Source organism: Archocentrus centrarchus, unplaced genomic scaffold, assembly GCF_007364275.1.
Source record: "Archocentrus centrarchus isolate MPI-CPG fArcCen1 unplaced genomic scaffold, fArcCen1 scaffold_35_ctg1, whole genome shotgun sequence".
Taxonomy (NCBI): domain Eukaryota; kingdom Metazoa; phylum Chordata; class Actinopteri; order Cichliformes; family Cichlidae; genus Archocentrus; species Archocentrus centrarchus.
Genome location: NW_022060262.1, coordinates 3,517,813 through 3,533,574, shown reverse-complemented (window position 1 = coordinate 3,533,574; position 15,762 = coordinate 3,517,813). Strand labels below are relative to the sequence as shown.

General features: G+C 45.0%; 2 protein-coding genes across 2 annotated transcripts; both read right to left on the bottom strand.

The window, feature by feature from the left end:
- Positions 1 to 6,024: 6,024 nt before the first annotated feature.
- Positions 6,025 to 7,153, bottom strand: LOC115776607 (Fc receptor-like protein 5; the record flags this gene model as incomplete). The annotated part of the gene is made up of 4 exons (XM_030724333.1): positions 7,123 to 7,153; positions 6,703 to 6,738; positions 6,340 to 6,612; positions 6,025 to 6,260 (listed from the first exon to the last, which is right to left on the bottom strand). Coding segments are annotated over exons 1-4 (576 nt in total), but the record flags the coding sequence as incomplete, so codon positions are not given.
- A 3,757-nt stretch (positions 7,154 to 10,910) lies between these two features.
- LOC115776633 (myelin-oligodendrocyte glycoprotein-like) lies at positions 10,911 to 14,601 on the bottom strand. The gene is made up of 3 exons (XM_030724361.1): positions 14,382 to 14,601; positions 13,413 to 13,754; positions 10,911 to 13,175 (listed from the first exon to the last, which is right to left on the bottom strand). Exons 1-3 carry the CDS (start codon positions 14,446 to 14,448, stop codon positions 13,081 to 13,083), a joined length of 504 nt encoding a protein of 167 aa, XP_030580221.1. The 5' UTR covers positions 14,449 to 14,601; the 3' UTR covers positions 10,911 to 13,080.
- Positions 14,602 to 15,762: the final 1,161 nt, after the last annotated feature.

The following is a 15,762-nucleotide window of genomic DNA, read 5'->3' as shown; positions in this document are numbered from 1 at the left end:
AAGTATGCACATATATACCAACCTCCCTTGTTTCCTGCTCTGGAAGGAAAAGTGGTGGTGCCATTCATCCAGCACCATATCATCCAGCACCATATCATCCAGCACCATATCCAGAATCACAACATCTGGAGAAACACCTGTGCTGCCATGCTGACAGCCCTGGAACAGAACAAGCGTCTTGTCTCTGAGCTCCAACTACAGCCTTTAAATACCTATCAGGTCAGAAAGTTTGGTCATCCACCAAAACCATCCCATTGAGGACTGAGCTCAAGAAGCCAAGCTCTTGCTTTCTTGACTCTGTTGTGCTGGAATCATCAATAATCTCATGATGTTCATCTCAGTCTACCACGAAAAACTTTCCAGCGCTCCCAGTCTCCCTGGACTTACCTTTCAGCCCCCCTGACTTGTAAATTCAGCAATAAACATGTTAAACTTTTATTCTTGTGTCTAGCGTTCGAGTCCAGGTTTTGCACGTTCCTCGACATTAAGAGAGTTGATGAAGAAGTACAAAGAAGGTCAGAAGGAGTTGCACAGTGTCAGGTGCCAAGACAGGAAAGGTGGTACGGGTTGTGGAGGATATGAATGAGGACAGACATGATTTTAGATCGGTGGCTTTGGCTTCAATTTAATGAAAAGTTTTGAAAAACGTGCAGTCAGAAATTTTGCGGAACACTGAGCAGGTGTTGGATCATCTACTGTTTACATGTAGGCCTCATAGAGGAGTGAAGGATGCCACACTCACTCTTCTTAACCTGCTCTTTAAACATGCGGGAGGCGAGGGGTGTTATACCAGACTTCAATTTAAAGATTTATGCATTTAATAGTATGGAGCCACATGTTTTAATCCACAGGCTTGTGGAGTTAAGCAGTAATTTTGTTGGCTGGATTCTGGACTTCCTGACAGGAAACAGAGAGTTATGGCTGACCACGTCACATCATCCACTGGCTCACTACGAGGATGCGTCCGATCAGGGCATCTTTGATGGCAGAATGATTTATGCAGATGACACGATCTCTGTTAGTCTTTGTGTGGCAAAGAAAGCAGCCGTGGGCCTGTTGTTGAGCATTTTGTCAGGTGGTGTGAAGAGTTTCATCTCCAGCTAAATGTATCAAAAACCAAGGACATGATTGTGGATTTCAGGGAAAAAATCCAGCAGACCTGATGCCACAAACATTGAGGATCAAACTGTGAAGCAGTGTGGAAAAAAGATCCACCAACATTTGTGTTGTTTCCAGAAACTGTCGTCCATTCACAAAGATGAGACCATTATTTTATAGACTGAGTCAGGTTTGTCTTGGTGTTACGGTACGATGAAGGACAAGAACAAACTGACAGGAATTGTGAACTGATCAGGGAAACGCAGCTTAACCTGGAGTCTGTGTGCACCAGACAGCTGCAGAGGATGGCAGCTCCATCTCAAATGACCCCCCACCACCCACCCATTTTCAGCTTCTTCCCACCAGACAGAGGTTTGCAGTCCCTGAATGCAGCATTACAGAAGCAGCTTTGTCCCAGCTGCTATTATTCATCTAAATAAGTTGAAGCAAATTGTGCACAAATCTCTTCCATTTATTTATTAATAATTTTTTTTATAAATAATTTTATATAAAACGGGTTTAAGCTTTTTGTGGTCTGTTTAAAAAAGACTGAGGGTTTGAATTTGTAGGAGTCTCTGTGGACTCTGACACTTACAAACAATCTGCAGCGAGCAGGTGGAAAAGATCCCAGAGAGGTGGAGGCATCTTCACCAGGTTTATGGTTAGGTTCTCATTTATATGGGATTTTCAGCAGTTTGACACACGCAAATGGAAATCTTAGAACGGATATGAGACATGACATCTCCCGGTTTCTAAAATTCCCAGTTTTATGAGTAGATCACAGCAGACTTTAAATGGGATTCGTGGCCGTTTCAGGCTTCACTGAGACGTCTAACAGGTGGAGCTCTGAGCTGCTTCAGGCGGTGTGACCCAGAAGGAGGTTCAGCCTGACTCACATGTTCACGCTCCCTTTCATCTTAAATTACTCAGCGTGGAGTCATAAATGATTCCCAGAGAAATTTATTAATTGTTGCTTTAAATATTCAAAAATTAATAATTTTTTTTTAAAAGAGGAAATTTTTGCATGTCAGCTGCTGCCTGCTGGTTTCCAGCTGGTTTCAGTAATAAAGAGATCAGACTCTTCAGTTTCAGACACACACACATCCTGTACTGAAGCTTTTCCTGTGTATTGTGCAGCTACTGAATGACGCTCCTGCTGTTGTTTGCTTTGCATTTGTGGTTTATCGTGCATCGTATTCTGCAGCCACAAACAAAGAAGAACAAATCAGACTTTCCACGTGAGACTTTCTGTAAACCGACAGAATCACGTGAGAACAGCAGCTGAGGCCAAAAGTTTATTGATCCTGCAGAAACCAATAAACATAAATAAAGTATAAATAACACTAAAAGGTACTGAGGACATAAATCACATCAACTTATTGAAACTGCTGTCGCAGTTTCAGTCACAAGGCTGTAGTTCAGTGAGAACATATAAAACATACATTATTGATTTTATCTTTTAAAACTGTGGTGCAGTCTGGTGTGAGGTGCTGGGGGAGCAGTCAGAGAGCAGCAGCTGGACCTCAGTGGTTGGACTGGTGGACTACTTCAGTGAAGAGTAGATGATGTCGGTCTCTGGTTTAAGGTGTGAACACAAACACACACAGTTCAAACAACAGGAAACAGGATTACAAGCGTTGTGGTTTAATTGAGACTTTCATTGTTCACACACAGCTCCAGTTCAGGCATGACTGTGCTGGGAACCACCTACGCTGCAAATCACAACAAACTCTGTGACCCAAATCATCTCCTGTCCTACTTAAACGTGCTGTTGTGAGTGCATTTGCACTGAAATTTACACGCATACACAAACAAACTGCATACAGTGCACTAAACATGATGATCTACTGATAATTAGGACTTCACCCACATCTTTTAAATTCAGTGTGTCCGTTTGGCGTCTCGTTCACTCACAGCAGGTATACATATTCCATCTCTCCATGTTTTTTTTTTATCCTCGTCTCCACTAGAATCACTTTATAGTTAAAAATAATCCTTCTTTATCGGATACTAAACCTTGTTGCAGCCCCTCAGGTCATCGCCTGTCTGAAACAAGCTGATTTAGCTCTTCACATTTCTGGTTTCTGATTGGATGCCCTTCAAAACAAAAGGTCTGAACAGGTGGGTGGGCTTTTTTGGCTAGTGTTACCATATGATGATATCATGCGCTTTGCAACCTTTATGCCCGTCTTTATGACATTAGTGTAGAACAAACTGCATGAAGCTGAGTGTGTAGAGCAGTGTGAGGCCTCGGTTTTGAGTCATAGGGGTTAATTTTCACACAAACCTGAGCGAATTATCTGAAACCGTCCTGGTTTAATGAGGTCATCCACCGCTGGAGTAGGTTTCCATAGTGAAGGCAATTTCTTGAAGCATATTTATAATCAACCTGGCCTTCTGTTGCTCTTATATCTAAACAGCTCAGCTTTGCAGGAAAAAGAGCAGCTTTGGTTTGTTCACAGATGAAGTTAAAGAGCAGCTGTACCCGTGGGCTTCTTCGGTCTGATGCCAGGTTGTCCACTACCATCGGCTTTATGTCTCACCGTTGAGTAGATTGCAGCTGTATCACACTCTCCAGGCAGAGCTGCAACAGTACGGGCATATTATTATATTCCATCTGTGGCAGGACATCTTTATTTGTGCAGAGATGCGATAACCTTTGTGAACAGCTGTGGGGTTTTTCTGCCCCACTTCCAAACACCTCTGCTCTGAAACAACAATCAACCTGAAAGACGTGGTGGGCGTTTCTCTGAAAAATCTCAATATCTTTTGATGCCATCGTTTCTTGATGCAGGCACACGCACCGCAGCGCAGAGAGCAAACACTTTCTCATGAACATGAACGCTACTGTTAGCCAAACGAGGACAGCCTGTGGTGAGAAGTCTCCTCAGTCAGGATGCAGCTAGCTGCAGTCAGCAGCAGGAAGTCACTGCTGCGGTTTTACATGTAGAATTTTAAAGAGGTCAACAGGATTCAGACATTCGGTCTGTTCAGCGTGTCTCTTTACATCTCACATTAATAGAGTGATGCGACTGAGTGCCTCCTCGATGAGACGTTTCAGGCATTAGAAGAAGCATGTTCTTCAACCTGCTCAGCCGGGACAAACTTTAGGGATTATGGCTTGAAAACGCCTCAGTGTCCCCTCCCTAAAAAAGGTGGAGGAGGCGGGGAGAGGGGAGTGCATCTCTGCTTAGACTGGTGCTTTTCAATAACCAGGTGATTCCCAGTCCAGAGACTTGTTAAATGCAGGTGACAGAGGCCGTCATCAGAAAAATGAACCTTGAGGAGCCTTAGCGTTAAAGCCGGAAGTCTGCCCTTCATTCACATCTTGATGGACTAAAGTGAGTCATTATCCAAAAATGTTTGGATGTAACTGTAAAACCACCAGTACAGAAACCAATTATCGACCTCTGAGGCTGAAAGCTGCAGCTCCTCTAACAGCCACCTAGAACTCCAAACCTGAGTCCCTCCACATGTTAAAATGTCCAACTTTACAGCAGAAATAAGCAAGTTTACACCCGGCTGTTGTGCTCTCGCTAACCAAGCTAGATACTATTAGCTAACTTTACCTGCTCATCCAGATGTGGCCACTTTGGACTCCAAACAACTAACATGGGGGGGGGGAATAAGATGACTCTGAGGCTCAGAGACCCATCATAGCTCTGCCCATGCAGTCATTTAAATCCAAACTGCACTGGCTCATGCTGTGGACACTGAGCCAAGAAAAACCGTCTCCATCTTTACTCTGAGAACATGAAGCATTCATGAAGCTTAACGTGCATCAGTGCAACGACACGATTGGCTCATATGTTTCCTGTTTAAGCTGCTGAAACAGGAAGCATGTTCAGTGCCACCATCACCACCACCATCACCATCACCCCACCCCCAGCTCCTGAAAGCAAACCAACACACACACACAAAAAAATATTACCTCTGCTTTGTTTGATTGGCTGTTGTGGACTCTGTGAGGTCGTCATTCCATTGTAGGTGATGTCATCTGTGACATCATCTTTTGCAGCTTTGCTTTGAGCTGTTGAAAAAATCCCAATTTAATATCCAAAACATTTACAGTAAAGAGTCCACAGCATGAAGCTGCTGCTGTGGTCTTACAGGCAGAGCTTTAAACATGAATCCGTGCATTAACAGGTCATCTGAGCAGTTTGTGTCTGTAAGCGTCTCACGCTACACTCTTCCTGTGAATGCTGCTGACTACCTGTGCATGTATCAAAGCAAAAAGCAGCAGTAGGGTGGCTGAGTCTGCGCCATCAGTCAAAGCTCAAACTGAACTGCAGAGAGGACGAGTTTTAAATGTTTGAAGAAAATCAGGCTGCAGCCAGGTTTCATTCAAAGTGCCACAAACACTCAACACAGCCAAAAATTAATAAATCAGCAATCAAAATGCCAACCAATTATAATATTACCATTGCTTTGTTTGACTGGTTGTTGCTGACGATGTGATATTGTGATCTCACTGTAGATGACATCATCTGTCTTATCTTCTTCTACAGCTTCAGCTTCATCTGCTGAAATGATGCAAATTTAAGAAATTATTGGGAAAGTGTTTACAAACTGTAACAATTTTTACATGCAATGATACAGAATTTAAATACAAAAATCTTAAAATAATGAATCCAGAAGTCTGAGTCTCACCTTCAGGTTTAATATGAACATGTCGTCTCACCAACAAAACCAGTAGCACCAGCAGGACCAGTAAAACTGCTACACACACTGATACAAACAGCAACAGCACAGAGATATGAAGAGGGGAACCAGGAGAGGTGGATGTAGGTGGAGGTGTGGATGTAGGTGGAGGTGTGGTGGTGTGTCTCTCTAAAATAAAGCAAACACAGTCATTAAGTTCTGGTCACATTGTGAATGTTGAAACCTGCAGAAACACAGACAGGTGAGTGTGTCACCTGTGACAGTGATCCAGCTGGATGGAGACTCTCCATGACCGCTGATGTCACACTTGTAGAGGCCTTCATCAGACCTGGAAACATGCTGGATGGTCATGTGACCTGTAGGCTGCTTCCTGATGAGGGAGCCATCTTTATAGAAAGCAGCTGGGAGGTTGGAGGGAGTGGTCTTTGTTTGACAGAGCAGAGTGACGTCATCTCCCTCCATCACAGGGAGGACAGGACTCTGCAGGATCACTGATCCACCTCAACACAGAGACAAACTACAGCATTTCATCCATTTACACACAGCTTCATCAACACTAACTCCACACACTCAGCTTACCAGAGACTGTGAGCTTAACCATGTTACTGATGGCACCCTCTCTGGACTCACACCAGTAAACTCCACTGTCCCCTTTGACGATGTAGCTGATGTCACAGGAAGAATTAGCTAAACCAGACAATCCGCCCCACCCATCTCCACACTGAGTCCTCTGTTGTTTGCTTGTGTTCCTCCTCAGAGTCCATCCAGCAGAGCTGTCGTCCTCCTCACAGCTCAGAGACACAAAGTCTCCGTTAAAGAACTGAGAGCTGCTGGGACTCACAGTCAGACGAGCTGTGAGGGTTACAATGAAACATGAAGCCAAACAGGTCATATTAGTGAGCATTGATCAGGTTGAAGCTGTGACAGAAGAAGGTTACTGACCTTGGTTTGTTGTGCAGCTCAGCAGTGAGATCAGAACTAAAGAGAAATGACACTCAGGTTGGTTTGAGGTGAACACAAAGAACAACTCCACACAAACAGCTGACAGACCCACAAACTCGTCTCTCTCTGATAGATCTGCTCATGTTAGAGTTGATGCAGCAACAAGTGTCAATAAAGTTTGGAAAACACATGAAAAGTGTGAAATACTTAAAAAATGTATTGGGCCTAATCAGAGCTGCTGTGTTTCCTGGACTCCTGAGCAAAGATACAGAGTCAGTTCAGACCTGCAGTTGGTCCTCATGGTGTTTGAACTTGAATTCAGCCTGATTAGTTTTTCATGTCTTCTCCTCCATCATCAGTTATCAGGAGAGCAGACAGTCAAAGGTCAATAATTCAAACAAACACAGAGATTCTACTTACAGAGCAGACACAGCACAGATGTTTCCTTCATCGTCCTTCTCACTCATTTGAGCTTTTTTTCATTTCTCTCACTGACACCAAGTAAAGCCCCGCCCTCTTCCTCTGAGCACCAGCTTTACTATTGGTGCAGAGGCGGGGTGGGGGGGACTCACTTTTCTTTTACTTAACTAAGTTTACGTACACAGACTGATGCAGCAGTTTTCTTTTATGAATTAAAACACTATTACTGAGTGCTGCTACACAACAACACATGAACATAAGCAACTTTAAAACAAAACAAACAAAACTGACTTTGGTCTCTGACCTCTAGATTGGGTAATGGAAAAATATAGATTCATATTTCATATTAATACTACCCTGCCAGATATTTGTGCATACACAGTGTGAGTTTAAACATGATCAGTTACACTCAGCAGCCTCGTCTTCATGCGCTCTGTGTTAGGACAGGATGTCAGCTTCAGAGCTGATTTATTTCTTCGTGGCACAGTTTCAGAAAGCTGCTGGAAACTTTCTTCAGAGATTTTGGTCCATACTGACATGATATCATCACACAGTTGCTGCAGAATGGTTGGCTGCACAGCCATCATGTGAATTTCCTGTTCACCATGTCCCATGATGTCAACAACCACAGCACATTCACTCACCTTTCTGCCTCATTCTGGTGCTCAGCTTAAACTTCAGCACCTCTTCTTGACCATGACGACATGTCTGAATGCGTTCAGCTTCTAGCATATCTCTGATTACACATATGTGTTAACAACCAGTTGAACAGGTGTACCTAATGACGTGAGCAGCAACTGTATATCACTTAAGATACTGTCAGCTGTTGGTGGTCCTGCTCAGGCCTCAGTGGAATATCTAGGAAATGTCCCGGAAGCACAAGTTCACATAATTACAGGTCTCAGTAGATCTTAATGGGGTGTAAGTGAGCCTCAGCATTAATTCATAAGCAAATGACTGAGTAAGGACCAAGAATAAGAAATGCTAAAATCATTAGTATAAAACACTAAGAACACTGTCCTTGTCTGTGATTGGCATTATCATGGAAAGAACTAAAGTGGGACATCACTTTATGACCCTAGGATTGGCACTGGAATATTGAGGTGTTGAAGTACTGTCTGTCTCCACTCTCAGTACACTACTGTGGGCCCTTGAGCAAGGCCTTCAACCTCCAATTGCTCCTAGGGCACTTTCTAGCTGCCCCCTGCTCTGCATGTTGTACTGTGTGTGTGCTGCGTGTGTGATGGGCTAAATACAGCGACTGAACTTCACTGCATACATCTGTATGTCTCCTCTGTTGCTATTTTTCCACCGCCAAGGGCTGTAGTGCAAACAACAGTCACAACCCGTTCCTCTGCCCAAAGGCACAGGGAAGCAACCCTCTCATCTATTGGTGAAAACTCAGATGTACAGGCAGCAACCCGGGGGATACAAGAATACCCACCCCAGCTCACCGCCTCTCACTGAGGGCAACTCCAGACTAGAACAGAATCCAGGCCCTCTGCAGGAGACTGATTCCGCACAATGTTGCAGAGACATGTCCCTGACATGGGCCCTGCCACCAAGGAGTTGTTTAACCACCTCAGTGACCTCACCCCCGGTCATGGACGAGTCATTCCCCTCATCCCCAGACTCTGCTTCCACTACAGAAAGCATCTCAGTGGGATTAAGAAGGTCCTCAAAGTATTCCTTCCACCGCCTGATGATACTCTCAGTTGAAGTCAGCAGCACTCCACCCACACTATAGACTGTGTGAATAGAGCACCGCATTCCCCTCCTGACGGTTTGCCAGAATCGCTTCGATGCCGTCCAAAAGTCTTTTCCCACGGCCTCACCGAACTCCTCCCACACCCAGGTTTTTGCTTCGGCCACTGCCCGAACTGCGTTCCACTTGGCCCGTCAAACTCCTACAGACTAACCAAGCACAATAAGATGCCTTCTTTAGCTGAATGGCTCGCTTCACCTCCAGTGACCCCAATCTGGTTTGGGGGTTACCAATACGACAGGCACCAACCACCCTGCAGCCACAGATCTGAGCAGCAGTGGAGGTGCGGAACATGGTCCATTTAGACTCAATGTCCTCAGCCTCCCTCAGAATGCTGTCGAAGTTCTGCTGGAGGTGGGAGTTGAAGATCTCGCCAACTGGGGCTTCTGCCAGGCATTCCCAGCGCACCCTCACAACATGTTTAGGTGAGCCAGGTCTGTCCAGCTTCCTCCCTCGCCACCTGATCCAACTCACCACCAGGTGGTGATCAGTTAACAGCTCATCAGCTCCTCTCTTCACCTGAGTGTCCAGAACATACGGGTGCAGATCTGCTGATACGATTACAATCAATCATCGACCTGCAACCTAGGGTGTCCTGGTGCCACATGCATTTATGGACATTCTTATGTTTGAACATGGTGTTCGTTATGGACAAACTGTGGTTCACAGAAGTCCAATAACAAGACACCATTCAGGGTCAGATCGGGCAGGCCGTTCCTCCCAATCACGCCTCTCCAGGTCTCACTGTCATTGCCCATGTGAGCATTGAAGTCTCCCAACAGGACAATGGAGTCCCCAGATGGAGCACCCTTGAGCACCCCACCCAGCGACTCAAAAAGGGTTGGTACTCTGAATTGTCATTTGATGCATAAGCACAGTCAGGGCCAGTTCCCTGGCACGAAGGCGCAGGGAAACAACCATCTCGTCCACTGGTGAAAACTCCAACGTACAGGCAGCAAGCCGGGGGGATACAAGAATACCCACCCCAGCTTGCCGCTTCTCACCAGGGGCACCTCCAGACTGGAACAGAGTCCAGTCTCCAGGGGACTGGTTCCAGAGCCTAGGCCATGCATTAAGGTGAGCCCAACTATATATAGCCAGTATCTCTCAACCTCATGCACTAGCTCAGGGTCCTTCCCCACCAGAGAGGTGACAATCCATGTCTCAATAGCAAGTCTCGATAGCCGGGGATCAGTCTGCCAGGGCCTTTGCCTGGACTGCACGGCACCCGACCCCTAGGGCGCCTCCTGCAGGTGATGGGCCTACAGCAGGCTGAGCCCTTGTCGTCTCTTTGGGCTGTGCCTGGCCAGGCACCACGGGCGAATGTCCGGCCAGCAGATCCTCTCCCTCATGCTCCCTCCCCAGGCCTGGCTCCAGGGTGGGGCTCTGGTAACCCTATCCTGGGCAGGGTGAACTGTTTCCTCACTGACATTTCAAAAAAAGTGTCAACAAGCAAAAGATTTAGTTACTAATTATATCATTATTATTAGTATTCTTACAAATACCAAAGCAAATATAAACTCAGTTTTTCTGTTTTCTCATCATATGACCTGTTCAGAGTACCCCACCCTGATCTATGGAAGATGGATGATAATCATAATAGAGCCAAATGTTACTGTATGTATACAAAACTCAACACTTCCTGTATGGATTTCAAAATAAAAGCCCTCTAATGGTTCAAGGGGTAGAAACCTTTATTTCATATTAAGGCTTTATTGACAAATGTTAAAAAGGAACATCACAATATTCACTTTATTCATGCTAACTTTGTCATGCTATAGAATAAACCTCGTCCCCATCTGAGGATGTGTAACAAAACACAATCCCCTGTTCAAACAGGAAGCTTAGTTTTTATAAATATTAGGTCCATCTGATGACAAATATGTAGGAGAAATGAAAAAAAATGCATCATAAACAGGAGCTCAGGTCTCAGGAGGTTAAATATGCATCTGAAAAAAAGTCAAGACCTCAAAACAGTCATGTGCTCAACACAGTTTATTTAATCATGATGGGACATGAACACAGTCAACATGCATTAACCCAAAGGAAACATAATAACTTGGTTACATTTTATTATTTTTCAGACCAATTCAAACTGAGTATTTTCAGGCTGGCTAACAGTTGGCTGGTGCTGCATTACAGATGTTTTCAGAGGGAAAGCTGTGCCGTCAGCTCGCTGAGCTTCCCCTTTTTTAGGAGGGATGATATTTGGTAATTACCTTTTTTAGCAAAAAAGAGGCTTGAAAAGAGGAAGCAGCACAAACATGTTTATGTTTCACAACCACATCCTACTGAGCGAACATCTCTTTGAAATGTAACTGTTTAAAGTTGACACGACTCATCTTCTGATTTGATGCTGCGCAAATCAAAGTGAATACACATCAAACTTTTAAAATGTCTAACCATACACAAATATCAGGCTTTTTTTCCTCTTATTTCTCTAATTTTAGCCTCCTCGTCTCCTCCGTCCTGCTGTCTCAGTGCTCCGTAGTGAAGCATGTCTCAGGTACAGGAAAGAGGAGGCTGCAGGAGGAGCTACACTGTAAGGATGCACTGCTGTATCCTTTGTAGAAATGGTTTTACCTTCAATGTTATAAAGAAAAGAGTCAAGATGATGAATCGCAGCCGTGCAAACCAAGAAATGACAAAGACACCTGTGCAGTCTATGGATGCAGCCTGATGACCAAGCGAGGCCACCGAGTTCAGCAGCTTCACTGCTTGGTGAAGCCCAACACCCACGAGGACTGAGTCTGAATTATGTGAAGACGTGTTAATGGAGCTGTCAGCAGCTGCTTAAATACTAAAACCACACGACTCTGACACGCTTACAGGTTCTAGACTGACACCAACTGCAGACCAAGCAGGACAGATCACGAGAAAAAGCTTCTCCTAATGGACCTAATGGGACGGCCATATCATGACCCTCCCCTCCGTATGGTTACACCTGTGAATAAGGGTTCCACATCATCACACTTCACTGAACACAAACTACAGTAACACGAGCAATACAAAAGAGCACAACAGCCACAAGCCAGATTAGGGATCATTCATTCCAAGGTACTGATTTACTTATCATCCATAAATAATCCTAGCTAAAGGGATCTGCTGACCCTGCAGTGGTCCCATAACACAACCAGTTACTAACAAAGTGGCCAGCAGTCTGTAAGAACTGGTCATCTCAGCACTTATTCAGAACACACATGAAAACCAGAAACAGGTCAGAGTTGAGTCAGGGTGCAGCAGGGTCTCGCCAAGAAGGGCCAGGAGGACAGCCGTCCCATCCAGCTCCACACTAGTGTTCAGGTAGTTCACTGTGGGAGGTGCTTCCACACTACGTCAGAGGTGTGAGAAGGCAACTGCCTAAACCAGCCACCCCACCAAAAACAAACACACGTGTTGTGAGCATACACCTCCACCCACATCCACCACCGAGCTACAGTTGACACAATAAACTCCTCACACACAACCGGCTCTCTTAAAATAGTAAGTTGTGGAACCGCTCATCAAGAATAACCACTGCAGTGTGTGAGCAGACAGTTCCCTGTGTACTACATCTGCTCCTCCCACCAATTACCTGGAAGAGATGAGAAGACAACCCCAGCCCTGAGGCCGTCACATTATTCTGTTTAATCCACAGTCATGCACCCACACTCACACTGTCACACATTATGTTGTCAGCTGGTTCAGCCACTGTGTAGTTACACTGTAACAGCTGATCTCTGCATGATGATTCAAACCTCACATGACAAGTCTGGTCATTCAAACAGCTGCTGAAGCTGAAACACTGATTCTAACACTGTAACACACACGACACTGAGTTTTAGATCAGAGGTCAATCACACACCGGACACAATGTATGAGTGCAGCTTAAATAACAGGTATTTACAATCTTATACACAAATTTGATGAATTCTCTTTATAAACAGTGTTTTACGAAGAATAAAAACTACTTCAAACTCATTGATTCTGATGTATGTGCAGCACTAATACTACTGCACATACATTAATATTACCTGAGTAATTCAGCTTTACTTGGTGTGAGCTGTAAAAACAGTGTGGGTGATAAAGCCGCTGACACACAGGCCAAATTTTAGAGATTTGAAATCTGCTGCTGATCGCTGTCTGCTGGACGTTCACCATCTCTGAGGTCAGGCTGTCCTCAGATCAGCTTTCTTATGTTCATTTTCTGTAGCTCAAAAAAGAAAAGCTACAGCAAGAAGCAGAAGAGGAACATACGGGTGAACTACGAGTCCAAAAGAACCGCTCCAGCTCCGCCCTCTGGGCTCACCTGCAGGTAGAAACAGGTGTGAGGTGTCAGCTGTCAGGTAGGTGACGAGTGAAGAACAGAACAGAATCCATTTCCTCTTCAAACTGCTGTCAGACATTATCTACTGCACTCTGATCACATCACTCAGACCAGCTGCTTTCTACAAAGTCTCATCAACAACATCTTTAGAAACAAACATCAACAACCAGGAAGCAGCTTCACCTCTGATCACAGACACACTGAACTCTGCTCACTCACCTGGAGGAGCAACACTCAGGTAGATGATGCTGGGTGCCTTGTTACTACGGCCCTTTTCTATCTGGATGATGCGACACTCGTATGTCCCAGAGTCATTAACTGTCACATTCTTCATAATCAGAGACACGTCTCCATCCTTCATCCGTCTGTCCTGCAGATCCACCCGGTTCCTGTAAACTGGATTCTGCTCTCCTGGATCGAACCGTCCGTCCCGGTACAAATACACGTGTTCATCTTCTAGAACAGGTTTGGCCCACACTACAGCTCTGATCTGGTTCTTATTTGGAGCTCGACATGGCAGAATGACGTTCTGTCCAGGCTCAGCTGTGATGTTTCTCTGCTCTGAAAGAGGAAACAGCACAGAGGTTAAAGCTTTTTTTCTCATGGAGAGCAGTTTTGAAAAGCCAAAAATCTCACATTTTGGGTTACAACACATCATCGTGCTCCTTGTGACATCATCTCCAACTCTGAGTAGAGTCGTAGACTGGGGTGGCTGTGACTGGGAGGTAGAGGAAGTCATATAGTAATTGGATGATTGATGGTTTGATGCCTGCATGCCAAAAGATCCTTGGGTAAGGCACTGAAAGCCGGGATCCATTCACAGCGGTGTGAATGTTACACAGGAAGCACTCACATGTAGCATAAAGTGCTCTGAGTGCTTGAGTAGAGTTAGTTAAGTGCTATATAAGAGCCATTTACTGTAACCGCTCATTGTGGACGGCAGCTGCTGTAATGTTTGCACATTTATCCTGGACTGTGTGGCGCCTGTTAAACTCTCAGAGATTTTAATATCACACAAGGCTCCACAGACCTTATTCTTCCAGCTCAGACATTTCTCTGAGGTCCTGCAGCTTCCACAGGAAAAATACAGATATTTCAAACAAGACCGTTACATCAGCATGACAATAATTCCAGCATATGTAAAACAGAAAGAAACCGTCGGTGTGGTTTGTACCAGCTGCTCCTCACCTGCACACACGGAGACGCCAACAAGCAGCAAAGCGCAGCAGAGAGACGCGCATGTTCCTGCAGACATTTCCACCTTTGTTTCCGCGGATCTTTGTTAGTTATAAATGCCGTTTGTTAGGATTCCCCATCAAAAACAGGACCCGAGTTTAGATCTTAGTTTAAGCTCTAAACAAAGCGGCTGTGAACGCCGATCTGCCTTCGGGGAGGAGGGAAAGGAGGAGGACGCGTGACGGGACGAGTATCAACTGTCAGCAACTCCCGGAAACCCTGAGCTCGCTGATTGAGGAAGTGGGTCAAATTTTGTTGCGCTTTACTGCCAGATGTAACCTGCACCGGGTTCCCTCACAGCTCGGAGACAAGCGTTGGTGTTTTGTGTGTTTCAGACTGACACAGAGGCGCGCTTTGGTGAAATGCTGCTCCATTTAAGGAGAGATCGGGATTCCCCCTGAGTGGGAAATCCCGATCTCTCCCAGCGAGAGAACAACCCCGCCAGTAACGCTATCACACGTGTTTACTTTCGGGTAGCGTGTTTGTTGTGTACCAAGGAGCTGGAGTACAAAAACTACAATATTTGTTAATTAACTATGATAAACACAAAGGACAGAAGCACACAGTGTTCACAAAGCTTCATGCTTTCTCTCAGTGAACAGATTAAGGTGCTGGATGAGGTCCTGCTCTCCATTAGTGGGGGATAATGACTTTAGGGGGGTTGTGTCTGAGAGCAGTATTACATTAGAAAAATGATTTATTTGTTAACCGCTCTATTTCCCTCTCCTTTGGGCTGAAAAGGCCGTGGTGGAGACAAAATATCAGATCTGGTCTTCCCCTGCTGTTTTTCTGAAGCTCGTATAAACGAGAACATGAAGTGAAAAATATCACTTCAGTGCAAAACTTTGACTTATTTTTCAGAAAAAGGAACAGAGTCGGGCCACGTGACTCGGCTCCTCAGTGGGTCTGGGATGAACCAAAACAGCCCCAAACCTGCAGGTCCAAAATAAATAAATAAATAAATAAAAATAGCCCCAAACCAGCAGGTCCAAAAAAAAAAAAAACAGCCCCGAACCTGCAGGTCCAAAAAAAAAAAAAAAACAGCCCCGAACCTGCAGGTCCAAAAAAATCAGCCCCGAACCAGCAGGTCCAAAAAAAACCAGCCCCAAACCTGCAGGTCCAAAAAAACAGCCCCGAACCAGCAGATCCAAAAAAAAAAAAAAAACAGCCCCGAACCAGCAGGTCCAAAAAAAAAAAAAAAAAAAAAAAAAAAAAAAAAAAGCCCCAAACCTGCAGGTCCAAAAAAAAAAAAAAAACAGCCACAAACCAGCAGGTCCAAAAAAACCAGCCCCGAACCAGCAGGTCCAAAAAAAAAAACATCCCCAAACCAGCA